General features: G+C 41.8%; 9 protein-coding genes across 17 annotated transcripts; 5 read left to right on the top strand and 4 right to left on the bottom strand.

Moving 5' to 3' along the window:
- The first annotated feature begins 41 nt into the window (after nucleotides 1-41).
- Nucleotides 42-5,133, top strand: LOC104812945 (probable UDP-3-O-acylglucosamine N-acyltransferase 2, mitochondrial). Of its 3 annotated transcripts, none has more exons than XM_010540374.2 (14): nucleotides 42-384; nucleotides 470-707; nucleotides 790-939; nucleotides 1,018-1,638; nucleotides 1,967-2,174; nucleotides 2,261-2,337; nucleotides 2,568-2,617; nucleotides 2,711-2,775; nucleotides 2,865-2,916; nucleotides 2,990-3,060; nucleotides 3,170-3,236; nucleotides 4,354-4,425; nucleotides 4,608-4,717; nucleotides 4,826-5,133. In XM_010540374.2, exons 4-13 carry the CDS (start codon nucleotides 1,455-1,457, stop codon nucleotides 4,671-4,673), a joined length of 912 nt encoding a protein of 303 aa, XP_010538676.1. In that variant the 5' UTR covers nucleotides 42-384; nucleotides 470-707; nucleotides 790-939; nucleotides 1,018-1,454; the 3' UTR covers nucleotides 4,674-4,717; nucleotides 4,826-5,133. The 3 variants fall into 3 exon arrangements, with proteins under 3 accessions (XP_010538676.1, XP_010538675.1, XP_010538674.1); XM_010540373.2 differs by having other exon boundaries at nucleotides 4,786-5,133; XM_010540372.2 differs by having other exon boundaries at nucleotides 4,608-5,133.
- Nucleotides 300-1,275, top strand: LOC104812943 (cysteine-rich receptor-like protein kinase 27). The gene is made up of 4 exons (XM_019202360.1): nucleotides 300-384; nucleotides 470-693; nucleotides 790-939; nucleotides 1,018-1,275. Exons 1-4 carry the CDS (start codon nucleotides 300-302, stop codon nucleotides 1,273-1,275), a joined length of 717 nt encoding a protein of 238 aa, XP_019057905.1.
- Nucleotides 5,134-5,918: 785 nt separating the features above from the next.
- Nucleotides 5,919-8,096, top strand: LOC104812942 (polyubiquitin). Its single transcript, XM_010540370.1, has 2 exons — nucleotides 5,919-6,019; nucleotides 6,555-8,096. The coding sequence occupies exon 2, from the start codon at nucleotides 6,555-6,557 to the stop codon at nucleotides 7,926-7,928; it is 1,374 nt and encodes a 457-aa protein (XP_010538672.1). The 5' UTR covers nucleotides 5,919-6,019; the 3' UTR covers nucleotides 7,929-8,096.
- A 187-nt stretch (nucleotides 8,097-8,283) lies between these two features.
- Nucleotides 8,284-10,031, top strand: LOC104812941 (COX assembly mitochondrial protein 1-like). The gene is made up of 5 exons (XM_010540368.2): nucleotides 8,284-8,517; nucleotides 8,771-8,836; nucleotides 9,116-9,188; nucleotides 9,518-9,622; nucleotides 9,707-10,031. The coding sequence occupies exons 1-5, from the start codon at nucleotides 8,501-8,503 to the stop codon at nucleotides 9,905-9,907; spliced, it is 462 nt and encodes a 153-aa protein (XP_010538670.1). The 5' UTR covers nucleotides 8,284-8,500; the 3' UTR covers nucleotides 9,908-10,031.
- A 1,167-nt stretch (nucleotides 10,032-11,198) lies between these two features.
- Nucleotides 11,199-13,140, bottom strand: LOC104812940 (pentatricopeptide repeat-containing protein At4g21065). Its single transcript, XM_010540367.1, has one exon. The coding sequence runs from the start codon at nucleotides 13,038-13,040 to the stop codon at nucleotides 11,241-11,243; it is 1,800 nt and encodes a 599-aa protein (XP_010538669.1). The 5' UTR covers nucleotides 13,041-13,140; the 3' UTR covers nucleotides 11,199-11,240.
- A 2,013-nt stretch (nucleotides 13,141-15,153) lies between these two features.
- Nucleotides 15,154-17,831, bottom strand: LOC104812939 (eukaryotic translation initiation factor 3 subunit D). 3 transcript variants are annotated; one of them, XM_019202483.1, is made up of 3 exons: nucleotides 17,329-17,831; nucleotides 15,935-17,268; nucleotides 15,154-15,453 (listed from the first exon to the last, which is right to left on the bottom strand). In XM_019202483.1, exons 1-2 carry the CDS (start codon nucleotides 17,761-17,763, stop codon nucleotides 15,937-15,939), a joined length of 1,767 nt encoding a protein of 588 aa, XP_019058028.1. In that variant the 5' UTR covers nucleotides 17,764-17,831; the 3' UTR covers nucleotides 15,154-15,453; nucleotides 15,935-15,936. The 3 variants fall into 3 exon arrangements, with proteins under 3 accessions (XP_019058028.1, XP_010538666.1, XP_010538667.1); XM_010540364.2 differs by having other exon boundaries at nucleotides 15,935-17,274; nucleotides 17,335-17,830; XM_010540365.2 differs by having other exon boundaries at nucleotides 15,154-15,388; nucleotides 15,935-17,274; nucleotides 17,335-17,830.
- Nucleotides 17,832-18,389: 558 nt separating this feature from the next.
- Nucleotides 18,390-19,603, bottom strand: LOC104812938. Its single transcript, XM_010540362.1, has 3 exons — nucleotides 19,338-19,603; nucleotides 18,888-19,214; nucleotides 18,390-18,605 (listed from the first exon to the last, which is right to left on the bottom strand). Exons 1-3 carry the CDS (start codon nucleotides 19,464-19,466, stop codon nucleotides 18,519-18,521), a joined length of 543 nt encoding a protein of 180 aa, XP_010538664.1. The 5' UTR covers nucleotides 19,467-19,603; the 3' UTR covers nucleotides 18,390-18,518.
- Nucleotides 19,604-20,702: 1,099 nt separating this feature from the next.
- On the bottom strand, nucleotides 20,703-22,949 carry LOC104812937 (riboflavin biosynthesis protein PYRD, chloroplastic). Its single transcript, XM_010540361.1, has 3 exons — nucleotides 22,249-22,949; nucleotides 21,716-22,014; nucleotides 20,703-21,634 (listed from the first exon to the last, which is right to left on the bottom strand). The coding sequence occupies exons 1-3, from the start codon at nucleotides 22,624-22,626 to the stop codon at nucleotides 21,025-21,027; spliced, it is 1,287 nt and encodes a 428-aa protein (XP_010538663.1). The 5' UTR covers nucleotides 22,627-22,949; the 3' UTR covers nucleotides 20,703-21,024.
- A 526-nt stretch (nucleotides 22,950-23,475) lies between these two features.
- On the top strand, nucleotides 23,476-26,078 carry LOC104812935 (dihydroceramide fatty acyl 2-hydroxylase FAH2). 5 transcript variants are annotated; one of them, XM_010540358.1, is made up of 9 exons: nucleotides 23,498-23,560; nucleotides 23,676-23,792; nucleotides 23,903-23,966; nucleotides 24,365-24,435; nucleotides 24,641-24,733; nucleotides 24,831-25,027; nucleotides 25,164-25,269; nucleotides 25,392-25,538; nucleotides 25,693-26,078. In XM_010540358.1, exons 4-9 carry the CDS (start codon nucleotides 24,385-24,387, stop codon nucleotides 25,810-25,812), a joined length of 714 nt encoding a protein of 237 aa, XP_010538660.1. In that variant the 5' UTR covers nucleotides 23,498-23,560; nucleotides 23,676-23,792; nucleotides 23,903-23,966; nucleotides 24,365-24,384; the 3' UTR covers nucleotides 25,813-26,078. The 5 variants fall into 5 exon arrangements, with proteins under 5 accessions (XP_010538659.1, XP_010538660.1, XP_010538662.1 ...); XM_010540360.1 differs by lacking the exon at nucleotides 23,903-23,966 and having other exon boundaries at nucleotides 23,676-23,757; XM_010540357.1 differs by lacking the exons at nucleotides 23,676-23,792; nucleotides 23,903-23,966 and having other exon boundaries at nucleotides 23,476-23,560.
- The last annotated feature ends 387 nt before the right edge of the window (nucleotides 26,079-26,465 follow it).

Below are 26,465 nucleotides of genomic sequence, written 5' to 3'. Positions count from 1 at the left end.
GAGAAAGAAGTGAGCCATAGGGTTTGGGAGAAACAACCGGCTCAGACGGTGAAACCTGGGCCTGGTGGGCCTCGGATGACTGACACGTGGCTGTCGATCTGGTCATTAAAGACGCTTACTTTGCCGTGTTTGGCTTAATGATTGATGTAGATTGCTGTTCATGCTCGTGAAAGTTGTTCTCTTTCGTTATAATTGAATTTATTGTTCTTTCACGGCAGTCGTAGATTTTTCTTTAGGATTCGTAGATTTTCCAAATTGCGAAGGGGCCTTGTACTGAGTTTAAGAATGAAGTCTTATTGATGGCTAAGCTTGAACACCGGAATCTAATCAGACTTCTGGTCTATGAGTTCATACCGAATATGAGTCTTGATCGCTTCTTATTTGGTACTTTCGCTCATTTCTTTCTTCTTGGTAAGTTTCTCCTCTCCATCTTTTTCAGCTCTGACTCACTGCATCGTGTCTTACACAGATCCTATCAAGCGTGAGAGATTAACCTGGGAAAAGCGATACGATATCATCGTAGGCATTTCACGTGGATTGCTTTATCTTCACGAGGGAACTCATCTTCCCATTATTCATCGAGATCTCAAGGCTTCCAACGTCCTCTTAGACGAGCAAATGCAGCCCAAAGTTTCAGACTTTGGCATGGCGACGCAATTTGATTTCGATAAAACCCAGGAAACAACGAGAAGAGTCGTTGGAACTTAGTAAGTTTGATATAAGCAAATCATTAGGACAAGGAAGAAACCGAACAGTGTAATAATATCTTTGCATTTTGTGTTACTGCAGTGGATATATATGGCTCCAGAGTACGCAATGCATGGAAGATTCTCGGTTAAGACAGACGTTCACAGTTTCGGTGTTCTTGTTCTTGAGATCATCATGGGTCAGAGGAACAACGGCTATGGACATGGAGAAAACACAGACCATCCAAGCCCTGTAAGTCGAGATTTATGCCCTGAGAACCAAAACTTGAAACACCATTGCAGTAATGACATAGTTCTTTACTTACTGTAGGCTTGGACAAGTTGGATTGAAGGAACATTACTGATGAATCTTGTTGATCCTTTTCTGCAATCTTTTTCGGAGAAACAAGTGGTTCGATGCATAGAAATAGCTCTCTTATGTGTTCAAGAAAATCCGATGAAGAGGCCGACAATGGCTTCTATTGTTTCAATGCTTAGCCACGAGTCTCTGCCGCTCCCAACGCCATTACCGAAGGATATTCCTCTGTCTGTAAATGATGTTTCTGTCACAGCGTTGTCTGCACGTTAGTGTCTGTAAAATATGGATTAAGATGGTGTAACTGAGTTAATTAGTTGTTAAATGGATTAATGAGTTGATTTAGTACTTCGGCCATTATTTTATTCTCCGTGACAAAAAACGTTCCTTCGTAACTTGTGCATCGAGGGCGAGAGGCAAGCTATCTTCTTCTTCTTCATCTCTGCTAATCTATGGCTATGGCCGTTACCCTGCGAAGATTAGTCTCAGCTTCAGTACGTAATTCTCTTCACAACGTCCTCTTGAGCAAACCCCTTATCGGACGGCAACCTTGCCTTCCATTGATTTGTCGGAATTTGTCTGCTTGCTCTGATCATCAAAGTGGGTCCGAAGCGGTAAACGTTTCTCAGAGCATCGGTGAGTCCTTTTCTTTTTGGAAGTTCTTGCTTCATGTGCATTCTGGGTTTGTGTCAAATTCTTCTTAATTTTCTGGGATACCAGGTGTTTGTGTAAATGTCTCTTAAAGTTTCTTTGTTCTAGAAAATTCGGATCTTTTGTCTTTTAAGGTTCACGATGTATCTTAGCCTAAGTTGTCGGAACTGAATCCTGTCAGACGGTGAAACTATGTGTTTTTCTGCAATTGATTGTACATTGGTCGAGCAGTTCCCCGTATGTTAGGGGAACTTCTTTGACCGCAGCTCCTTATACTTGCGATTCTTATGTTTCTGTAATCTATCAAGTTTAGGGACGAGTGGCAGTGTCGTTAATGAAGAGTTTTTAAGATGGCGAAATGGAGGAGGGACTTGCCATAGATCAGCATTAGTTGATCCCACGGCTCTAGTGGAGATTGGAGCTATAGTTCACGAAAATGCTGTCCTGGGTGCAGACGTCCATGTAGGAACTGGGACTGTAATTGGGCCATCTGTTAAAATCGGTCGCTCCACGAAAATCGGGTAAGGTATTTCTTTACTTTCTGTTCCTTTATCGATGAACTTGGTCAGCATTTTTGATAGATTCTACTACTTGGTTTTCTTTTCAGATATAATGTTTCAGTCAGCAACTGCAGCATTGGTGATTTATGCGTTGTTCACAATGGGGTTTGTATAGGTCAAGATGGTATGGGGCCAACTCATCTGACTTTGAAAATTTCACAAAAAGGGCTTTTACCAAGATCAAATTGTAACATTCTATGCATTTGGTTTGGGGCTTGAGAGACCATATAAGAGTATTTTTTTCTAGTTATATTCATCCATGGTCAGCTAAATATCTGCCCAGATTATTCATCTGGAGTAATTGGACTGAAGAAACTTTGTTCTTTTGTGGTGTTCCAATTCATTTGTTTCCAGGATTTGGTTTTTATGTGGATGAGAAGGGAAACATGGTGAAGAAGCCTCAAGTAAGTGCATATTTCTTCTTTGAATTTGCCCCGTCTCTCGTGAGATTTTGTCTTTTATAATCTTTTAATCAAAACGTTTATTGTCTTCTTTAGACTTTAAATGTGAGGATAGGAAATCATGTGGAAATTGGAGCAAATACTTGTATTGATCGGGGCAGGTAACATATTTCTTGTTGACGAGCTCCATACAAAATTTTAGCGTTATCCTCCAGGGCTCACTAGCTCTGTAACCTGTTCAATGATGCAGCTGGAGAGATACTGTGATTGGGGATGATACAAAGATAGATAACTTAGTCCAGGTGTGTTTCTCTGTCTTGTCTTTTAGCTCGTTATGGAACACAGGGAATGAAAGTCATCTGATTTCATCTGCAGATTGGTCATAACGTGATCATTGGAAAAAGTTGCTTGCTCTGTGGCCAAGTAGGCATAGCTGGATCGGTAAAGTATGAACTTAGCCCCTTGCTACCTGCCCTTTGTTCTTCCAAGAGTTTGAGGGAAATCGGTAAACTTCTGGAAATAGTTATTGTGTTGCTTTCTCATACCGTTCTGCAGAATTGGTGACTATGTAACTTTAGGAGGAAGGGTTGCTGTTCGAGATCATGTCTCTATTGTATCTAAGGTAAATATTTGAAGGCATCTCAAATTGAAAATTACTGACATGAAACTGTGGTATCTCTCTATCTCTGGATTGGTTTGATTGAGGACAAGCAGGTCGTCTTGGTATGAGAACGAGCCTGTTTTGTTCCCTATTGTGTTTCTTATGGAGGATTCAGAATCTGTACCTGACCATAAATTTCTGAATTTCCTTTTAACCTAATTAATAAGAACAGAAAAATCTTTCCTGTATTGTAATCGGGATCTTACAAATGTCTTCATAACCCGACAAAGTTTTTTTTTTTTATAATACGGAAGTTCACTGGACCTTTGGTCCAACTACATCTTCCAGAGGTCCGGAGAAGTTCAGGTGGATGTCTCTCCCCAAGTGGAGATTCGAATCTGGGTTGGAAAGGAACTTTGTCCCATCCTTTACTAGTTGAACTACCCAATATTGGGTTCGGACAAAGTTTTGTCCAAAATATGAGTATTCTCGTATGATTTGGGTTATCTTATCTAGGACTGGACATGGGTCGAGTACCCCCTTTTTTGGAGATATCCGTATTCGTTTTCGTCTTCGCGGGTTTTAGAGAAATGCTATCTCTGTCTCTATCTCATAATATTCGGGTACGCGTCCAATGAGTATCCATAACTAAAAGACGGGTAACCGCGAGTACCTGTATCCGTATAAAAAATATTAAACAATATAAAATTAAACCAAATAATCAATAAAAATATACATATTTTATTCCAAAAATATATTTTTAAGTTTAAAAATTCTTAAAATATAATAATATGCATAAAATCCTAGAAATATTTTAAAATATACACAATAATTTGAAGTTGAATCTATCAAAACTTGAAAAGAAAAGTAAAAATAACCTAAGTATTTTAGAAATTATATTAAAAATATAAGGTTAATTTTGTAATTTTAATATATATGCGGGTATCCGCTGGTACCCGTTATTTCAATATATAAAACCCGTACCCGTATGACGGGTATTCTAGTTTTTAATACTCGTTTTCGTCTTCGTTAGATGTTGAGTACCCGTTTTTCGGGTACCCACGAGACCGGGTACCCCCTTACCCACGGTAACGGGTTTAAATGTCCAGCTCTAATCTTATCTAACTTCTGGATATAGGTTCGACTTGCTGCTAATAGCTGTGTGACCAGAAACATAACTGAACCAGGTGATTTTGGTGGCTTCCCTGCTGTAAGTAGATATCTCTCCCTTTGTAAAGGTTTCCGCTCTCTTCTGTTTTACTAAAATCTATCAGCATCTGAAATTTGCCTGGATTTGCTTTTCTAAGAAAGACGACATCTGCAAGAAATATATCAAAACCAGTCCTACTGCCTTCGAAATATGTGGTGTTATTAACATTTTCCTGATCACAGGTTCCAATTCACCAGTGGAGAAGGCAGATTGTTAAAGCCCAGATTTCGAACGGGAGAAAACTCTAGCTCCTGCTATCCACTGGACCCAGAAAAAAAAAATCAGAGTCGAGGTAATTGATTTGAGTGTAAGGTCAATTTCTTCTGAATTCGATCAGTTGAGGCATTTTTCAACATATAGATGAAGATACACCTGATTCAACGGATTAGACAAACATCAGGTCCATTTCCAAGTAAAGGAAGATCGGATTCACGGTCTGAAAACAGAGCACCTAGTGGACTGTAAGAAGTTGTTTGAAGGATAGTTTGGGTTGCTTGAGGAACAAGGAAGGGTAATGAACTGCTAGAACCCTAGGCAATACTTGTTTACAGGACAATGGCTTAGTTTTGCCTACGAAGCAAGTAAATCAGAATTTATTTTTGTACCAAAGCATATGAAGATGGGATGGGTTATATAATGTTATCTGGATTGTCTACGTGTGTGTATATATATGACCAAGAATGACTTTCGCCAAAAATAGCGGCTGAATCGTTGCGTTTGCGTTTGTATGGAAATGAGTGAGAGGTTATGACAAATTGGCTATTTCGATTAGAAAAATAATTGATATTACAAATCATAAAATTTTATTTGTAGAGCAAGATTTAGTTTTTTGAAAGAAAACGATTGTGAAAACAAATTAAAAAAGAAAGAAGAAGAATATCTTGAAAATGTCATATCTCGAACAAAATCAACCATTTTATTCATTAGAAGTGATCTATATTTTTAATAATTTATAAAAATTATATAAAAAAAAAAAGGAGTTTAAATGAAAGCCCAAGAGCCAAGAGCAACGGTCCACTTGCATAAAATAAATTAAATCTAAAGGAGAAAAGTAAGGAAAAAGACAGAAGACCCGTTTGATTGAGTTAACGTCATCTAACGTCGTTAATGAAGGCTGTTACTTCTACAAATGTAAACGGTGTGGACGACTCGATATTCCATCTAATTTTTTAAGTTTTATAGATTTTGTGGTATTTTTTAACGCAAATCATTAAAAATTAGTTGAATTATTCGTTATAATCCACTTAAGTTAATTAATTCGTTAAATTCTATAGTTAGTGTAAAAAGAAGAAAAATGATATGGTATAACGCCGTTATAACGGCCATCGCAGCTTCGTGGTTATCGACTCGTTGTCATTTTCCGACCCACAACGAAAGGAAGATACCAGAACATTGCGTACAAACAACGCGTGACAGGTCACAGGACACGTGTCGAGTTATTATTGGATATCGCTCCACCGCCTTTATTTCCCCGTGACCGAGTCTCCTTCCTCCCCTCCTATAAAACAGGGCCCTAACCTTTCACCTCATCGTCAATCTCATTTGCGTTTCCTCAACAATCGAAAGCTTCTCTCTTTTCAAGCGATTAATCAAGGTGAGTTTTTCTGGTCTCTTCCTGATTCTTCTTCATTTTTAGGTTCTCGCTAGATGCGTCTGATTAGGGTCCGTTTATGGGTCCCTAGATCTGCCTTGGCTTCATCTGTCGGTTGATGTCGTATTTTTGTAGGGAGGATTTGGGGGTGATTTTGGATAATGGATATATCTTCTCGGTTTCTATCTTGTGGCGTTGATTAGATTCTTTCCTTGGAGATTGTTTTTGACATGAGATTTGGGTTTCTCATGCCGATTGTTTTACTGATTCTCGATCTGTATTTCCTGTTAATTGACGATTGGGAATTTTTTCTGATATGTTGAGGGTTGTTGATCCTATTGATCTGTACATGTTGGTCAAGCTTTTTGGCAAAGACCCTGATTAGAGAATTCGCCTAATTTTGCAAAGCCGTGTTGGGTGTTTTGATGAAGACGTGTTTGGTCGGGTTGATTGAGCTCTTGTCATGTTTTTCGGTATTATCCTTGTTAGTCTTCTGTTTGAGCAGTGAATCATTCATCCGTCTTCTTCTGAATTTCAGATGCAGATCTTCGTTAAGACCCTCACAGGCAAGACAATCACTCTTGAGGTCGAGAGCTCCGACACAATCGACAACGTCAAGGCAAAAATCCAGGACAAGGAGGGGATTCCCCCAGACCAGCAGAGGTTGATCTTTGCTGGTAAGCAACTGGAGGACGGCAGAACCCTCGCTGACTACAACATTCAGAAAGAGTCAACCCTCCATTTGGTTCTTCGTCTCCGTGGTGGTATGCAAATCTTCGTCAAGACCCTCACGGGTAAGACGATCACGTTGGAGGTTGAGAGCTCCGACACCATTGACAACGTAAAGGCCAAGATCCAGGACAAAGAGGGTATTCCTCCGGACCAGCAGAGGCTGATCTTCGCCGGCAAGCAGCTTGAGGATGGTCGGACCCTTGCTGACTACAACATCCAGAAGGAGTCCACTCTCCATTTGGTTCTTCGTCTCCGTGGTGGTATGCAGATCTTCGTCAAGACTCTGACCGGGAAGACCATCACTTTGGAGGTGGAGAGCTCCGACACCATTGACAACGTTAAGGCTAAGATCCAGGACAAAGAGGGCATCCCACCGGACCAGCAGAGGCTGATCTTTGCGGGTAAGCAGCTTGAAGATGGCCGGACCCTGGCTGACTACAACATCCAGAAGGAGTCCACCCTCCACCTTGTCCTCAGGTTGCGTGGTGGCATGCAGATCTTCGTCAAGACCCTCACCGGTAAGACTATTACCCTCGAGGTGGAGAGCTCCGACACCATCGACAACGTAAAGGCCAAGATCCAAGACAAGGAGGGTATTCCCCCGGACCAGCAAAGGCTGATTTTCGCCGGGAAGCAGCTGGAGGATGGACGCACCCTGGCCGACTACAACATCCAGAAAGAGTCTACCCTCCACTTGGTTCTCCGTCTGCGTGGTGGGATGCAGATCTTTGTGAAGACCCTGACCGGTAAGACCATCACGTTGGAGGTGGAGAGCTCCGACACCATCGACAACGTGAAAGCCAAGATCCAGGACAAGGAGGGTATTCCCCCGGACCAGCAGAGGCTGATCTTTGCCGGTAAGCAGCTGGAGGATGGTCGTACTCTTGCGGATTACAACATCCAGAAGGAGTCGACCCTCCACTTGGTGTTGCGTCTACGTGGTGGGATGCAGATCTTCGTGAAGACCCTGACCGGTAAGACTATCACACTGGAAGTGGAGAGCTCGGACACGATCGACAACGTGAAGGCGAAGATACAGGACAAGGAGGGAATCCCCCCGGACCAGCAGCGTCTGATATTCGCTGGAAAGCAGCTGGAGGACGGCCGTACACTTGCGGACTACAACATCCAGAAGGAGTCGACCCTTCACCTCGTCCTCCGTCTCCGTGGTGGTTTCTGAAAGCCAAATGTCGGCTGTTCTGTAAGGTCATCCAAAGTACATGTCTGGTCTGAAACTTGAATCTTCCGACTGTTTCGTGACTGTATGTTATGCGGGGTTCTTGTATAAGGCCCCTTGAATAAATTTGTACCAAAGTACCCAAAATATTTCCATGTTTGCTTTTCTCCATCGGTCCACTAGCCTTCTCAAATGCTTTGAATCATAATCCAAATTTAAAAGGTATAAATGAAGTTATTAGAAACCCTTAAATCCAAGTAATCTTCGTACCGAAGATTTTACACAATGTTGAGGGGGCAAAAGAGAATAAAATATTAGTATCATATTGAAAAATAATTTATATCTATTGCCACACACGCACGCTTTTTTTTTCTAAGTAGCAGTAGTAGGGTTATTAATGGTGGGGTTTTAACCGGTTGGTTCAATGTAGAAACAAACCCTCAAAGGTTAAAATTGGCGGAAGACGTAAACCAAATCAAACCGAAGTAGCTTTGGTAAACCGGGTGGCGTTGATTTTGACACGTGTCATCTTCTGTATGGCTACTCTCTTTGCTCGTGTCCTGTAAATAAACCTGATGCAGCGCGCTTGTTCGTCTGGTAATATTACTCAAATAATTGGGGCGCAGCAATTTCAGTGTACACCACCGGAAAAAAAAAAAAATTTGCGACCTTATTACGACTAATATACTAATATACAACATATATACGACGCAAAACTACTCTTATTTTAGTTGTATATTAGTTATATATTAGTCGTAATAAGGTCGCAAATTTTTTTTTTTTTCGATGGTGTACCCTGAAATTGCTGCGAGACAAGTGGGTTATTAGGGTTAAAACCCCTATTGGTCTTCACAGTTCTCATTATTTCCCGTGTCTTCTCTTCACTCGGGTGGCATTTCGTCGAGATCGAGGTACAATTTTCTAGTTTCTCCGCGGTTTTTCTCGGATTAGGTTGTTTCCGTAGGATTTGACTTTGGATTCCAACTCTTTTGTAATTTGAAATTTCTTCGCTCTGTGTGTTGTTTGGTTTCGAGTATATCGGGGTTGATCGTCGTTGTTTCTCCTGAATTTGTTTCTTCCGATGCCGATTAAGAATCTTTTCCCGACACTTGCGATTTAGTGAGATTCGAGTTGTGCTTTTTACCGAATTGGTGGTGTTGTTTCTGATCTTTGTGGGTGAAATTGATCAGTGTGTGGCTCGTTCCGGACGACAAAAACATGCATCCTCCTCTGACGCTGCACAGGCACCCAATGTGTGCAGATGTGAGTTGAATGTTATGCCACTTCTTCTTCTCTTGCCGCTCCTGGATTTTTTCCCGCTTTCTGGATCATGCGTGCCTGCCTTGTCCTGCTTGTTATAGGTTTAAGCTGTGAAATCTTATGGGGGCATATCTTGAAGTCTAGCTTAGGAGAATCATAGGTTGACATCTGCTTACAAGGGCTAGTCATTTCGCTGTGCCGAATGTGTGTGTCAGTCTTGTAGTAGTGTTGCTGGTTTCGTTTTCTTTTAGCTCATCTATGTCCGAATGGAAATGGGAACACACTTGTTTTAGCCGCGCAGACATCTAAATGGGCATCTAATGGTTTGCCAGGTAATCGAGGAATTTCAAAAGTGTCATATAGACCATCCCATTGGGAAATTCTTTGGAGAATGCACAGAACTCAAAGTAAACCTTGATCGCTGTTTCCGGCAGGAGGTAAATGAATCCATAATCGCTCTTTCTCCGTAGAATTCATTAACCATGATCGCATGCCTCACATGTCTTTCGAAATTTCTGCAGAAAGCTGTGAAGCGGAAGGCTAACTTGGAAAAAAGCAAGGAACTTCATGAAAGACTGAGAGCTATGAGGAAGGAGACCACAGAGAGTGTAAAAGCTAACCAAGGAAGAAACCGGGTTCGAGTGAAAAACGAAGGAGAGGAAATCGGGATGAAATTCAAAGAAAACAAGAAAGAATTTAAGACAAGATGGATTGGATGCTGATCATATCAGGGGAAGAGGAGTTCATCACTTTGTATGGAGGAAACAAACAGTAGATTCTTTTTTGCCCTTCTTGTTGTGTGCTATGCTTTCAAAATTAGAAACTAAGTATCCGACATAGGTATATGATATGAAGGAGGTGCAAGAGGGGTAGACCAAGATAAGATAACGTAATGAAGCTCCTTTTTCTTTCATAATCTCTTGAGACTACTAACAGTAAAAGCTGGAATCTTTTCCAGGGGGGGGGGGATTTACCATGATCTATAAGGTACTGCTACAAAACTGAAAATCTCCACCATGGAAACAATACAGAAATCTGTCTACTCCGAATCTCAGGCAGATTTCAACTTGTTTGATGTGGATGCAATATGTATTAGATTGTCCTGTGTCCAGTGACCGACAGAAACACACAAGAATTGTACGCAATGGTCTGTAAGATCTGAGTTGAACTCTAACAAGAACAAGGCCAGGTTCTCGTGAAACTGTGAACTGAAAGGGAAGACACAGTAGAAGGTTATATCTTCAGCCAGAAAAAGGGCGTAGAGAAGCTCCAGCGCCACTGCATTATGGCCCGTGTCTTTTGTAGAGGAGGGCCAGGTGCCTTCTCTGGACGTTCGGGCAGGTCTAGCTCAATGCGGCCAATGTTCCGCTGTAGAGTTACTCCTGGAAAAACAAAGCGCAAATAACGTTGTCGGAGTTTGTGTGACCAAATCACCTGGAGAAGAGCTGAAAGGAGAATGCCCGTTGCTTACCATATCATCATCTCCAATTGTTAAGCTGGATATCATATTTTCCAGAGATCTTCTCAACCAACCCAAGAAAATCCTGTTGGAAAATGTCAAAAATGACTGATTCATTCATTCAAAAGATCCCTCCTCCTTTCAATTGTTTTTCATTCCAAATATCCGTCCTTTCGGCTGCATTCGCTCAAAAGATCTGTTCATAGCCAGTTCAATCCTTTTCCTCTGCCCATTCTTGTCCCAATTGGAACGCGAGATTTTGGCGAATGCCCAGAAACAAATCAGGACAACTCGCATCAGAGATTCCGAGCCTGAACAATGTATGTGCAGTTATTTTTGGCTCATTTGCTTAGTTGTGTTTCGCCTGTCTCCAGTCTGATGATCTTCCTGATGTTATTTTCCCAGGACGCTTCTTGCTGCTATGTAGCTGGAGATATCGGTATCTTGCTGATGACTAAATCAAGTTTTTTTCTCTGTACGCTTGATTTTTCCATTTATGAGATTCTGCCCCTACTACAAAAGAGGAAAATGAGAAGATGTAGTCACACAAAAAAAGACTTTATTGTAATCTTTTCTTCCTGTGTCTAGGAAAGTTTTTACCAATAATCTTGGCAAGAACAAGAGCCATCCTTAAAATGGTGAAACCTACTACGGTCCCTAACGATGATCTCTCGATCATAGATCTTGGAAACAAGCTTAATCACAACATGGCAATCTTCACAAACCCTAAGATTCTTTACGACGTGGATCGGGGAACTTGCTGGTGTGCTTATGAGCATAAACGCAATCGCGATCTTCTCGCTGTGGTAAACCAGGGCGTTCTCCTTCTCTTCCTCCTCCACATCGACGTATACCTTTGAAGTTTGCGGTATGTAGCCTTCCATTCTCAGTCTTTCAGTCATTTCTTTCAGCTTAGCATAAATCTCCCCGGTTTGAGGATGGGACTTATCGCCCATGAAAAACTCGTGAACCTGATTTCCTACCTCCACGAGGCTGTGACCCGGGAATTTTCTGACCCCGTCATTGACCATTTTCCTCCGTACCCTTTGCACGTCCAACCAACGCTCCTCGGACGCGTACAAGTTGGACAACAGGACATAGTCGCCACTGTAGTTAGGTTCTAGTTGTAAGAGCTGATCTGTAGCATACTCTGCTAGGGCTGAATTACCATGAACACTGCAAGCTCCTAACAAGGTTCTCCAAATTACAGAATTTGGCTGCATTGGCATGTTCTGAATGTAATCATATGCTTCCTTAATCTTCCCTGCCCTACTCAACAAATCAACCATACAACCGTAGTGTTCGATCCTGGGCACGATGTTGAACTCCTCGACCATTCTTCTGAAATATTCGAAACCTTCAGTAACCATTCCGCAATGGCTACAAGCGTATAAGATCCCGACAAAGGTTACCTCATTCGGCGGCAAACCCTTCTTCTCCATGTCCTTGAAAAGCTCGAGTGATTCTTTACCGAAGCCATTAACAGCCAACCCGACGATCAGCGAGTTCCAAGAGATGCTATTCTTGTTACCCATTTCGTGGAAAAGTGTCTGCGCTTCTCTAACTCTTCCACATTTTGCATAGAAATCCAAAAGTGCATTGTTCGCATGAGAATTTCCCCTCCAACCCACTTTGATCATATACACATGGACCCTCCTACCTAAGGCGAGAGCACCGAGCTCGGCACAGGCTGACAACAAGCTCACTATTGTGAACCCGTCCGGCTCGATTCCTTCCATTTGCATTCCTCTGTAAATCTCCATAGCTTCAGTGGGCTTTCCGTTAAGTGCGAACCCATTGATCAAAGAGTTCCACGCCACAAGATCTCTTTCGGACATTTTATCGAACATCTTGTACGCACTCGCTACGTCGCCGCAGTTCGCGTACAAATGGAGCAGAGAGTTCTGAGCAAATATCAAGGAATCAAACCCACTTCTTATTACAATGGAATGAATCGTCTCGCCCAAACGAACATCCGCCATTTTCGCCACTGCCTTCAGAAGAAACGGGTACGTATGAGTATCGGGCTCGGCCAAACCGGAGACCCGCATTTCGCGAAACAGAGCAACGGCCGGGCTCGGGTCGCCATTCTCGGCGTAGCCTCTGATCAAGGTGTTCCACGTGAAGACATTGTTAGGGTTCTGGATTTTGGAGAAGATCCTGTGGGCGTAGGACAAGGGAGGTGAGGAAGGAAGAGAGACGATATAGAAGATGAGGTGCTTGCCCATGTCGGCATCGGAGAGAGGAACGCCATGGCGGATGGAGAATGCGTGGATTTGCCTGAGCTTCGGTAGCGATGAAGCGCAGGTTTGCAAGAGAGAGATGCATCTCTTCACCAATGGAAGCAGAAGAACAGAATTCTTGCCATGGAGACATGTTCCACTGTTGGTGGGCATTGTTGTCACTTATATTCTCAACGAACCGATGTGCGAACAGACCCAATGTGCATCGTTCATTATTTTTCCCGACTTTATCTAAAAAGGAACGATTTTTCTTTTTATTTTCCCATACTTTCTCGGTTCCCAAACAACACCAAAAGCCACCTCTCTCTCTCTCTCTCTCTCTCTCTCTCTCTCTCTCTCTCCCTGACGAAAGGAGCCTCTTTGAGATTTGAATCTGAGGATTCAAATCCGAAAAAGAGCTTCCGGAATCGTCAATGGGGAGAAAGTTCAGTCCAAGAGTAAAGAATTTTCCGGCAAAACCGAGAGTTCTGCACAGTTCAGAATATGGGTTTCAATGGCGATGTATACATTGTTCTTCCGATATTTTCTTAGTATATAACCTGTCATGCATCAGAGCCTCACTGCCTGGAAAATCGGCTTGAAGATTGAACACGGCGATACATCCACTGTATAATGATTCTTTTTGTGCACGTATCTACGTATTGAATACCATAACTTTTATCTCTTTAGAACGATCCGACCATTTACAAAAAAAAAAAAAAAAAAAAAAAAACATCTGATCGAACCTTTCGTTAAACAAGAACCGGGGAACAAAAAAAACATATCAACCCGGATTCGATACACACAAAAAAAAACACACACACATATAATCAGTTGTCAAAGACGGAAAACGAGCTCCGAACTTCTTTCAGAAAGTATTTAGAATTAGAACCAGAGCCCGGAGAAGAAGAAGAAACAGCAGAGACCGAAACTGCAGAAACATGAGAAGTTGTCCTCGTGCTCGTCCCGGACATCAATTAAAAAAAAAAAAAAAAAAAAAAAAAACATCTGATCGAACCTTTCGTTAAACAAGAACCGGGGAACAAAAAAAACATATCAACCCGGATTCGATACACACAAAAAAAAACACACACACATATAATCAGTTGTCAAAGACGGAAAACGAGCTCCGAACTTCTTTCAGAAAGTATTTAGAATTAGAACCAGAGCCCGGAGAAGAAGAAGAAACAGCAGAGACCGAAACTGCAGAAACATGAGAAGTTGTCCTCGTGCTCGTCCCGGACATCATCCCCAAAGAATCTTCCTTCTCCTCCTCTTTGATGGTGTCCATCATCTTCACCGTTCTCCGCCTCATAACGGTGACGAATTGCGGCGGAGCAACCTCCGTCACGAACCTAGCAAGCCTTGAAGTCGCCATTGAAATTGGAACGCCCAAGAGTAAGATGGATCGGAGAGAGAGCTTTTGATGAAGAAAGCAAAGAACTTTCGATGTGATGAAGTTGTTTGAGAGATGAAACCATGAAGCTTGGATCATTTATAGAGGCGAGTTTAGGGGATTGAAGCAGGAAGATTCAGAGATTACCCAAGAAACAGGGCAAGTTTTCATGGCGTTTTCTGCCGTCAGAAAACTTTTGCCATTAATTGCATGGATTTTGTCTGCAAGTACGAGAGTGTGTACATCCGAACACGTGTACCTTCAGTGACTATCTCGTGTTTTGTCCTTGGCAATCACGATGTTTACGCGATAAGGAAGAACAATATAACATGGCCCCGACATGTCAAAAAACCAACAGAGGAGGATTTCGAACTGAGCACGTGTCGAATATCCAACCCCCCTTAACGGATATGGTCGTTGTCGGGTTCAATTGCAGACAAAATCCGGCTTTTTAGGGCCTAACCGGTGACGTGCCACGTGTCGGTCACGATTTCATTCCCTTATTGGATAGGATACTGGCGATCGGAAAGCTTATCCCGGCTCTTCGGAATCCGATAGAACCATCAATGATTTTTCGTCAACTTGTGAATGAGATCTCGTGAGTACACATAGCTACTTCCCAATTGTAAAACGCATTATATGATATAATTGATTCATTTTTCTTAATACTAAACCCTCACGTTGCAAGAAACAGATTAAGATACAAATGAGTTTGATAAACTTCTTCTAAAACTGAATTAATTAATTGAATACAAAAATAAAAAAAATAACCAAATAAAAACCTTTTTTATAAAATGGAAAATTTTCTAATGGAAAAACTGAGATGTTGTACCATGTTAGTATCTTCTTGCTACACTATAACTACAGGATTATCATAAACATGAAAATGTATATTATAACAAAAACAACCCATGTCTTTGGTATGCTTACCAATAGATACCAAGGTGAAATTGTACCAAGAAACTCTCCAGTCTAAAGACTACATCATCCCTCAAAATTGGAAAAAAAAAAAGGAAGATAAAAGAGACATAGCGAATAAGATAGAAGAAAACCTCCATTGCCTTGCTTGAAGGAATCTTCAACACAAACATCTGAGTGTCAAGAACAAGCCCACATGTATTATGACCTGTGAACAATTCATATTCAAGAGAAAGTGAATGATGATGCTTCCTATGATGCCATCGATTTCACCTTCAAGGAAAAATACATCGATATTGGCTTAGGCATATAGTCATGCTTCAAGAAATCAAATAAACACTTTCATGATTTCAGATCAATGACAATATTCTTCCTTTCCTCAAGAACATAGAACAAGAATCGAATAGAGGATGCATTCCAAGTAGTACAAGTTACTAAAGAAACCTCTATTAACAGGTTTAAAATGTCTCTGAGACTCGGTAACCAAACCCAATCCAGACAGAAAGCAATAGAATTCACGGAAAGACAAAAGCAGTTGTCCAGATCAGAATAAGAGAAAGAAAATCACAAAGATGCCCTGCTAAACACAAATCTAGCCTATCTCCTGGATTCTATATTATAGCCACATTCAATCACAGATGTAGGTTATGAGCTCTAAATGTAGAATCACAGTGTTTCAACAAACTCTTCACCAGAAAGTGATAACCTTTGAATTAAAGATAGTGGTCCAAACAAGAAAAAGAATTGAATTTACCATCAAGCTTGAGCATCGGCCTTCTTATCATCCGCTTCGTTAGTAGATGCTCCGGCTGTCTCATCTCCCCCAGCATTCTCCGAAGGTGGCTGCACCTGTTCTTCCTCAGGGAGCGGCTCTTCGGTATAATCATTCTCAAAAGCATCAGGTGGAACTTCGTAGATCCTCACTTGAGGCTTTGATGGATCCTTAACAAGAACATACTTTCCTTCATTAAGCTTCATGCACAGGTCAACAATGGATTTCACAATACCCCACATGTTAGAAGTGTTCAGATTAATCTGAGCAGCAAAATCCCTCGGCTTATACCCCAGAACGGTAAGTATAACATGGTTGAAATGGTCACGGGGATGAACCCTCGAAACAAAACCAATCTTCATCATATCTGCATTGGCTAAGAGAGCTTGTGCAGTCCATTTAGCCAACTTATTTCCATTGTTCTTCAACTCGGTGGCCAAGACGGCACCTCTCTGAGTATCAAGCTTCTGCCTCCAATCAATTCCAGAGTATTTCGGATCAAACTCATTGAGAGCATTCAAAGTGAGCAACTGTCTCTGGTTGTTGGCCGCAACAACGCTCTGTAACTCGCACCTCGCAACCAGATACATATCATCATCGAGCTTCCATCTCCTATACCTATAAGCAACAGAGGCAACCTCCTCACCTTCATTGGCAAATGGGTTCGGCTCATCAAAAGTTTCCTTATTCCCATCCCTAACCAAAACCTGCTGCGAAAAGTTCTGGTTGATATACGCAGCCTCCACACCCAGGGAATAAGCAGAATTGATATCATCTGTGGCTTCAGGTAAGGGTTCCGGTGAGGTTTCGTGCACAGACAACAGATCAAGCTGTGACCCATCTCTCTTATCGAAGAACAATTTGTTCCCAACACGCTGGATGACGATATCCCAGGAGTAAACGGATCGAGGAGCGCACATCAAAGCAGCGAGAATAGCATCAGTGGCAAAGACAGTGGCTTTGTCCTCATTCGCGAGACGCCTGATGACAGGATCGTCACTCGTTGTGACCTTGAAGAAGTTCCTGTTCTTGAAACGCTCGAGCCGGCGTTCATTCTTAGGCGTGACACGGTCATAGCTCCGGTCATAGTACTCGAGGCCGCCGCACAGGAGAAGATCTTCAGGCTCCTGAACGGAGAACGACAGCTTCGAGAAGGTGGAGAAAGGGATCTGATCGAGCATGTTCCATTCCGGTTGAATATCCACAGACGACTTGAACACGGCCGATTCACGGCGCTGCTGATTGACGTTGTTCCGCTTGAGATTGTAGAGACGATCACGACGAGCACGTTCCTTCTCCGCCTCACGCTTCCGCGCCTCGACCTCCTCATCCTTCCGCTGCGGTAGCTGGGACCGGTTGTGATGCTGCTTCCGCGCCTCGACCTCCTCATCCTTCCGCTGCGGTAGCTGGGACCGGTTGTGATGCTGATTAACCCGCCACTTGGGTCCGAACTTGGGACGTGGCGGAGGCTTGCCGTCGACAAGCCGGAAGGCGGAATCCTCATCCGCGTTTCCACCGGAGGAAGCGAGAGGGAAGGCGTCGTCGACGGCGAAGGCGGAGAAGTCGAAAACAGCGGTCGGATCGGATTTGGAACCGGTGGGAGGACGCGCAGAGGGATTGGAGAGAGCGCGGGTCCAATCGGCAACGCGGCCGAGCTTTTCCGAGCGAGAGAAGGGCGAGAAAGGGACGTTAGGGAGGAGATTCGCAGCGGCTACGCTTGTAGCAGCGGAAGAATCCGAGGCAGCATCAGGAGGACCCCAGCCATCGGGGTTGAAGGGAACAGCGCCGACTTCGAAAGCTTCGACTACCATGGTTGAGCTTTTGGTGGAAAGAAAAATGCGTCGATTTTGTGGAGAGAAAACCCTAGATTTAGACGCGACGCAGAGTAGCAAAAAGAAATCATTGCTCGTTTTATTATTGGGCCTATGGGCTTTGAAGGTGAAAGATATTTCAGCCATGGGCCCACTCCTTCTAATTGGTGCAGCCCATTAAGAGGCTATCATCCTATAGAGAAATTTTTTTATCTAACCGTACGGTCCTTAATTGGATTATTCGCCTCATTTGTATGAAGGTAGTCATGGGGAAATACGTCATCGAAACTATTGGAAAATCTACTGAAAAAAGGTTATACAATAAACGACAGCACACATGTATGTATTTGTTATGTCACTGTTATACTTTATTCCCATATGTAGTTTAAAGCGAACAATTCCCTTTTTTTTATACTTTACTCATATATGGATAAACGAAATTTTTTTATAATCCGAAAGTTCACTAAATATTTGGTCCAATTATATCTACTAGAACATCGGAAAGTTCGGGTGAATGTTGGATTAGAAATGAGTTTTGCTCTTTTTCTTACGAGTTGATCCGATCAAATTTTGGATTGGACTAACGTATGTTTTTATCAAATAGTGTGTGTATATATATATACACATATTTACGAAATAATTAATAACCATGAAAGAAATTATCTTACACGGAGCAATTAGCCAACAATAAAGTACAAACGTGACTAAAGAGGATATGTGGTTTTAGAAGACAAAAGAGTGGCGGGCAATTCAAACTAGTTAGAGACATTGTCCACAAGCCTCTTTAATCTCTCGGAAATCCTTCCTCTTGCCGCTTCATAATCACACTCTTCCACCTCCACCTAATCAAAGTAATTAAGTGCGGAAATTAACCCATAAGCATATATATACATCCTTAAACACATGAGATAACAAAAGGGTTTAGTAATTAATTAGTAGTGCGTTTAGAGATGCCAAAACATGGTTTAGTTAAATATTGTCTCCTTTTATTCCTTCCACGTGGTTTTTGGTGTTATGATGTATGAGGGTGATCTCTCTAATCATCTTGATGTTGATCACATATAACACACATACACACACATATGTATGTATATGTATATATGTATGCACACACATATATATACCTTGCATTGAAGAGTGTGGAAGACAGCGTCATCAACAACGGAGAAGGAAGAATGAGAAACATCGGTTCCTTCGTCCGTAAGGACACGGATGATTTCGTAGAACATGTGCTTGCAATCCAAACCCGTGACAAGAACAATATTCATGATCGGACCCATTTCTTGGATTTCGATTCTTGGCCGTCTAAACGCGAAACCCGACGGAGAGTCGGATGATCCCTCGGAACCCACGAGCTTCCTCTTCCTCTCTTTCATCCTCTCCACCTTCACTTGCAGCTTCTTGATGTACTTTGCTGCTTCGTCTAGCTGATCGGGCTGAGTCAATGGTTCCTGCAGCGAATATCGAAAAGTCCGACCATTGTCACTGTGAATTCCTCGTTAGAGAGTTCAATACGAACCCTAAGAAAAGATGTGAGTAACCAAATTAGGAACCATAAGAGAAGAAGGAAGAACCCTAGAATTTTGGGAATTGGGAAGAAGAGAGTTGAGATCTGATTGGAGGGTTTTCATCTGAATCCTCCTGTTTTTCTCAATGGTTTTTCTGTCGGATCTTGAAGAACTTGCATTGGAATTGGACTCCATGCTGATACTATAACGATGCTAATGATATGTAATGGCCACACAGAAGAAACCCTAATGACCAAGAGTTAAGAGATAATATACATATATGTACAAGAATCTTGATCCTTCAATCATATATAGAATAAATAATGGGCATGTGTTTATTTAAATTAGTTAAGGCTTGGAGGTTAGTATATATATTATATATTTCAAAAGGCTGCAAAAGCAATAAAAAATGGAAGGGGCAACAAAAGCAAAACAAAGCAAAAAAAAAAAAAAAGACGATATATTCCCCCTCCTATCATCCTCCCCTCATATATATATATATATATATATATATATATATATATATATATATATATATATATATATATATATTCACAACTCCAAGAGATGATTACTCAATTTGGTAGTTCAACCGGTGAAACGGGGACGCAAATCGTCTGTCCCGTCCCGAGTTCGAACCTCAGGTTGGGGAGGAAACGTATAATTCAAATAACATGGCTGGCTCCTGGCCCCGGAATTAATCTGGGCTTCGGTTCAGGAAACCCGGTTACAAAAAAAAAAACTGCAACAGATGATTCCAACTAGATCATAGAGATTCCGTGCAATATCCACAACAATATTAATCATAAAACGTAGAATTGTAAATTCATTTGTATTTGGGAAAACGATACGTCAAATGTGTATTTTATATATATTTTTTGTAAATAAACTTTTTTTTTAATCTCACCAGGTCTTTGGTCCAACTACATCTCCTAGAGGAACGAGACATCCCATGTGAAAACCCCTTCCCAACCAATAATCGAACCGCCAACGTTTGAGTGTTTTGCACCCAGCTGCTGACCACTCGATCACAAGCTGTTGGGTTTTTGTAAATAAACTTGTTAATGTTACCCAACCTAGTGTGGGCGAGTGGTTGAGGTGTTGGTCAATGTGCCTTCACGTCAGCGGTTCGATTCCTGAGGATGGTGAGGGGTATTCACATGGACTCCCCCGGTACTCTGGGAGATGTAGTCGGGCCTAACTTCCGGATTAATAAAAAAAAAAACTTGTTAATGTTTCCGTCGTTTTACATAAATTTCTGGTTTGTACGGGTTATAAATCAAGAACTTATTAAAGATTTATTTAGTAGTGAGCCATGTGTGGCAAATGCTTGTGAGAAAAAGCTGTGTGATTTCGACAGCGGTGGGGGCTGAGAGAGTGGCTGTCTGAAAACTTTATTCATAAATTGCGTGGAGATATTAGGGCCACTCGAATTTCAATTTCGCATAGTATATGAATCCAATCAACAAATGATCAAATCCTTTATCTAAATATTCTCTGCAGTGTTCATATTAAGGAGGGAAAAACAAAACTTTGCGACATTGCAAAAACCTAACCCCTTTGCACTGTCTGTAGTCTACGTTGGGAGTTACACACATGCATGCATGCATGCATGCATGCGTAGACATGTTTTCTTGATTCTATCCGAACATAGACTGCCACAAGGGTTTCAGTTTCTTGAGTCTGACCTGAAGAGAAACATGAACTGATAAGTTCTTAGATGCGGAAACCAGTAACAAAAGAATGCGCACCATCAAAGATAGCCCTCGAGCAAAATGCTTCGACCCGAGTGTTTAGACTGTAAATCTTTCACGGGCAATGACCCTAAGCAGCTCGTCGGCCCGAGCAGATTCTCCTCTTTCCCGCTCCATATAGGTAATACCTCCACTACTATCTTCTGCAACAGTTTTCGATTGATCCCATCTCCCACAAGCCTTTCAAGTTCTTTGATGTTCCCTCTTAAATCCAGCATGACACTGCAGAATCCGCGACGATAGCAGTATTCTAGGATGGCGTCCAGATTCATCTCATCCAACACCACAGTTTCAACCCTGTTCTCGTTCTTATCCGGTTCAGAAACAGACATCTCTTTCTCGGTGAAGATTACCACTTTCGGATCCGATTCTTCCACAGAGATGGAAGGATATAGTTCAGGTGGCTGTTGTGCACTATCTGCTACTATAATCTGGGCAGGTTGGGTAGCTCCTGGTTCTTGAGATGAAATGCTTGAGAGACTATCCGATAACGAGGAGGAAAGTATTATTGCGTCGTGTTCTTGTAATAGCTTTGAATAGTATCCACCTGATTCCGAGACCCCTTCCCCGAGATTATCAAGAAAACAGCCATTGATGGACATGGAATACCTGCAACCTTCAACGAATTTAACATCTACCCAACTTATAAACAACATAGTTGCCAACTCTGGTAAGAAGTTTTTAAGTTACCTAAGTGTAAGGAAAGGCTTTCCGGTCAGCATCCGATGGATGAATGCCTCGTTAAGCTTCCTGCACAAATCTTCTTCTGCACCAACAGTTACATCGATCCCAGCATCTCTCAATCGATTGATACCAGATGAATCAACTATCGGATTCGGATCAACCATTCCAATTACCACTCTTTTCACTTTGGCTTTGATCAATGCTTCCGAGCATGGCGGAGTTCTCCCGAAATGATTGCAGGGTTCCAAGCTCACATAAGCAGTGGCTCCCTCGGCCAAGTCACCAGCATCTCGAAGAGCAAACACCTGAAATATCTCAAACCAAAACCAAGCAATTATAAACCAGATCAACTTCCACAGGAACATCACTCCTGAAAACCCTACTCTGCTCCAGTTCCTTGTCAGAATTCTTTCACAATGCTCATTACACTCCTAACAATCTCAAAGTTTCTTCCTTTCCGCAACCCTGTAAGCAAAACTGTATCCTTTTTCTTTTCTATTCTGGTTTACATCATCGAAAGAAAACCATGGAGTTGTTACCTCAGCATGAGGCTGACCAGCTTTGGGATGAAACCCTTCTCCGACAACCTCGCCGTCTTTAACTATGACGCAACCCACCATGGGATTAGGACTGGTGCAGCCAGTTGCTTTCCTGGCCAATTCCACGCACCTCCTCATATAGAACTCGTCATCTGCTTCGACAACTTCTTCGCATCTTACACTCGCCAAAATGGAACTACTAGAACCAGTTCGAGATTCAAAAACCTTTTCGTAAGATACGATAGGGAATCTGTTTTTGGGGTTCAAACCGGAATTGAGATTGAAAATGCGGTGGGGATATGACAATGGCGACACTATTGAATTGGAGGTACGGGGAATAATCGAAGAAATGGGAGAGGAGAGACACGCGATCTGCATATCAAATGAAATGGGCTATTGATTATTGTTCTGGATTAGAACCGAGTTTCGCTCTTCGCCCCTCTAGACGACGGAAAAGAAGAGCTTTGCCTTGAACTGTCGCAGCCCAAAAGCCAAACAATTAGCTAGAAATTGGAACAAATCAAGAAAAAATGGCGGAAACTGCAGAGTCGGTCGTCTCCTCCGGCGTAAAATTCGATCTCCGGCGATACCGCTGAAGAGACCGGCGACGGAAGACGGCCGGAAGCCTCACCACCACAAAAGAACGGCGTGCAGAGAAGCGGAGGAGAGAGAAGGAAGAAGAGACTTCAAGAGAGTCTGGAAACAATGGTATGGTTCAGATAGGGTTCTCAGTAGCTGGTTTGGTGTTAACCGGAAATTACAGAGCCTCTAGATTTACCGGTTTAGCCAATTATTGGCCAGTGCTTTCACTGGTTTGTGCTGTAATTGGACAGATCTGTTCTGGTTTTCAATGGAACCAGTTAGTACAATGAAGTATCTCTGCTTGGTAAAAAATGAACCTCTAGTGTGTTTTGGCGGTTCGAGGTTCACATGTTTTGCTTATGAAACTGTAAAAAAATTAACCTCTTTTATAGGGATGGTAAAAAATACTATCAAGTAAACTTTTGACATTTATATAAATATGAATTGAAGTGAATCGATTTTTTTTTGGCAAATGCAGTCTCATAGGAGGATTATATAAGCCATAACAGTATACAGATTTTTTTAAAAAATAAGTCTAATTAATTTTGTTGAAAAAAAATCTAATTTAACTTTGAGCAAAAAGAATATTCTTTTATTTTTTACATATTATTTAAACCGGACAGTAGGAACACAAAAAAAAATATCAACAGAAGCACCTTAACTGTGTCAGAGCAGTGGTGCTCCCCTCATTTGAGAGCAAGTCTTCGGTAGAGAGATTCTTTCCCTCAAGGTGAGGCTCAGATCTTACGCGCATTATCATCGATTCATCACGTTTCTCCTCTGGATTTCTCCTGATCGATGTTTTCCCCTCTTTTCTGATCGAAATTTCGTCTGTTCTTGTGAAGAGAATCTTGAGTTGTTCTTACTCGGATCGGCGTTTTCTCATTGAAAGTTTGGGACTTTGCTCATGGATTGCTCATAAAGCTGGTTATTTCCTTCTGGGTCTCCTCGTTAGATCGTGGGTCTGTCGTTGTTTGATGTTTTCTGCTTCTTTCTGTGCGACTTTCTGAGAAAAATCTGGTGGTTTTGGTTTTACAACCTGGAAAAACTTGTTCTTTGCGACATTGTATAGGTGCTTGTCGAGTGAAATTCTGTCTTCTGTTTGGATGCAAAGGAAATCTTTTGACTGTCCTTAGGTATGACGAAGCTCTTGCAGTAATGTAGATTTGTTGGATTATTGACCCAGATGGAATCTCTCCTTGTTTTCCCTTCCGAAAATGAGCTTTAGATTCACATCTCTGAATACTTCTTCTTTGGATTCCCAAATGCAGGCTTTTAGTAAAATATCACAGAAGAAATAGAATTTCTGGATTTATGCATTCACTTCTTTGCATAAATCTGAATTACTTTGATTGAATAACTGCATGGTTTATCTTCTAGTCTGTGTGGTCAATAATGATACAAGCTTTTGAATCCTTCAACCTTTCAGTGGAAATTTTCGTTTTTGTAGATATTTGTATAGCTCTATGTACTTTTGCATAAAAAGATCTGTTCTTCATGTATGAAAGACATAATATGTTGTCTGTTTTTACAGCACATATAGAGTTGGTGAAGATGGTTGCTAAGGGCTTCACCGTCGATTTGAACAAGCCTCTGGTCTTTCAGGTGACTGCTCCATCACTTCTTTACTAACCCTCTTACCTTTGGTGATGTACATTTCCATTGATTCTAGACAGGATCCAACAGACATGTAAACAATTGACAAAATTCTGTCTTTTAACTTCCAATTTGTCTTAAAAGCCGGCATTATCCTTTTATCTCTGCAATGCATTACACCTACTAAGCGATGAAGAGCTCTTTCCATTTTCAGGTTGGTCATCTTGGTGAAGCATATCAAGAATGGGTTCATCAACCTATCATAACTGTAGAGGGTCCTCGATTCTTCGAAAGTGAATTTTGGGAGGTATTACCTTCTTGCTTTCCCCATATGAAAGTCTGCTCCTTTTCGAATAAGCTTCTTCTGTACCCGGAATTAACGTTAGATCGTCGTTTTTTATCAGTTCTTGACTCGCACAGTTTGGTGGGCAATCCCAACTATTTGGCTGCCGGTTGTTTTCTACTCAATCTCAATCTCTGCAAGGATGGGACATACTTTTCCCAATATCGGTTTATTGGTTGCGTTGGGTGTGCTCATTTGGACACTGCTCGAGTACACATTGCATCGTTTTCTTTTCCATATCAACACTACGAGTTATTGGTTAGTTTTATAACATCTATCAGTGAAAAATGCCCTCTGTTCGTGTTTACAATTTTGTTTGGCTTGAAAAAAGCTTCATTAACATGAATGTATATACAAAGCTGATTTCATTTCAAACTGAATTCATTGTCTTAAGGGGAAACACTCTGCACTATCTTCTTCATGGATGCCACCACAAGCACCCAATGGATGGCCTTCGTCTTGTTTTCCCTCCTGCAGCAACTGCTATTCTCTGTATTCCTGTAAGTATATTCTTCTTGTTCTTGTTCTTGTTCTTGTTCTTGTTTTCTTCTTCTTATTGCTTACCCAAATGCAAAACTGTTCCTTGATTGCTTGTGGTTTCGTGCTGTCTTTTACATGGTAGTTCTGGAAAGTACTTCATTTGTTGGCCACTCCTTCTACTGCCCCTGCTCTGTTTGGAGGCGGTCTGCTCGGCTATGTGATGTATGATGTGACTCATTACTATCTGCATCATGGTCAACCTTCAGACCAAACCTTCAAACATCTCAAGGTAATGACCAATCTTGTGTGCTGTAACCATGTCTGAGTTGCATTTCAAGTTTCTTTCTCTCGGGTCTCGACATGTTTGACCATGGCAAATGACTCTTGTTAGTTCATGTTCAGAGCTAATGCTAACTTTGTGGGTTTCATGCTTCGTTTGGCAGAAATATCACCTGAACCATCACTTCAGAATTCAGAACAAGGGATTTGGGATCACGTCGTCGCTGTGGGACAAGGTGTTTGGAACACTCCCCAGTTCAAAAGCTGCTGAGAAGAGAAGCTAAATCAGTGGCAACAGTTTCAAGTATCCCAAGGCTTAGGGCTCATTGATCTTCTGTATTCTGATTCATCTCGCAGTTTTGTCTGCATTCTTTGTTAGAAGTTGGGATGGTTTCGAGTGAATTTCATGTGGGTGTCGGTACTCCAAATCTTTCTGTAATGTTAAGATACATCATTTCTTTGTGTTTCCTCGAGCAGCTGTTCCATCGTAGCACATAACAAGGTAGAACATGAACTGGGTGTCTGAAAATCAATGGTGTTTCTTCTGTTCGTTCCTGAAGTAGTTTCCATGATCAATTCCCACTTTCACCAACGGCCAATCTCTTAAAATTACCTTTGATCTGTGCATCTGGGTAACTCCTGTCGATTCCATCGTCCGAGCCTAGATCGGGATTCTGTAGTTTCAGATTTTGACACATGATATCATGTAATCTCATATACCAGTCTCATCCATGTCACATGCATGCTCATCTCAACTACTCCATTCACTCTCCATTTCACCATGCACTGCAAATTTGCACAGATTCTCCCTCCCTGTGTGAAAACGGCTAATGACATACATTTTATCTCCCAACGGCTCCAAGATCATCACACAAGTGTTTCCCTCCTCAAGAAACCAATTCCAAAAGCCCTCAAGAGCGGTTTCTGGAATAAGGGT

This window comes from Tarenaya hassleriana, unplaced genomic scaffold (assembly GCF_000463585.1).
Source record: "Tarenaya hassleriana unplaced genomic scaffold, ASM46358v1 Cleome2, whole genome shotgun sequence".
Classification (NCBI taxonomy): Eukaryota; Viridiplantae; Streptophyta; class Magnoliopsida; order Brassicales; family Cleomaceae; genus Tarenaya; species Tarenaya hassleriana.
The sequence above is the reverse complement of the archived record's forward strand: the minus strand, read 5'-3'. Positions and strand labels throughout refer to the sequence as shown.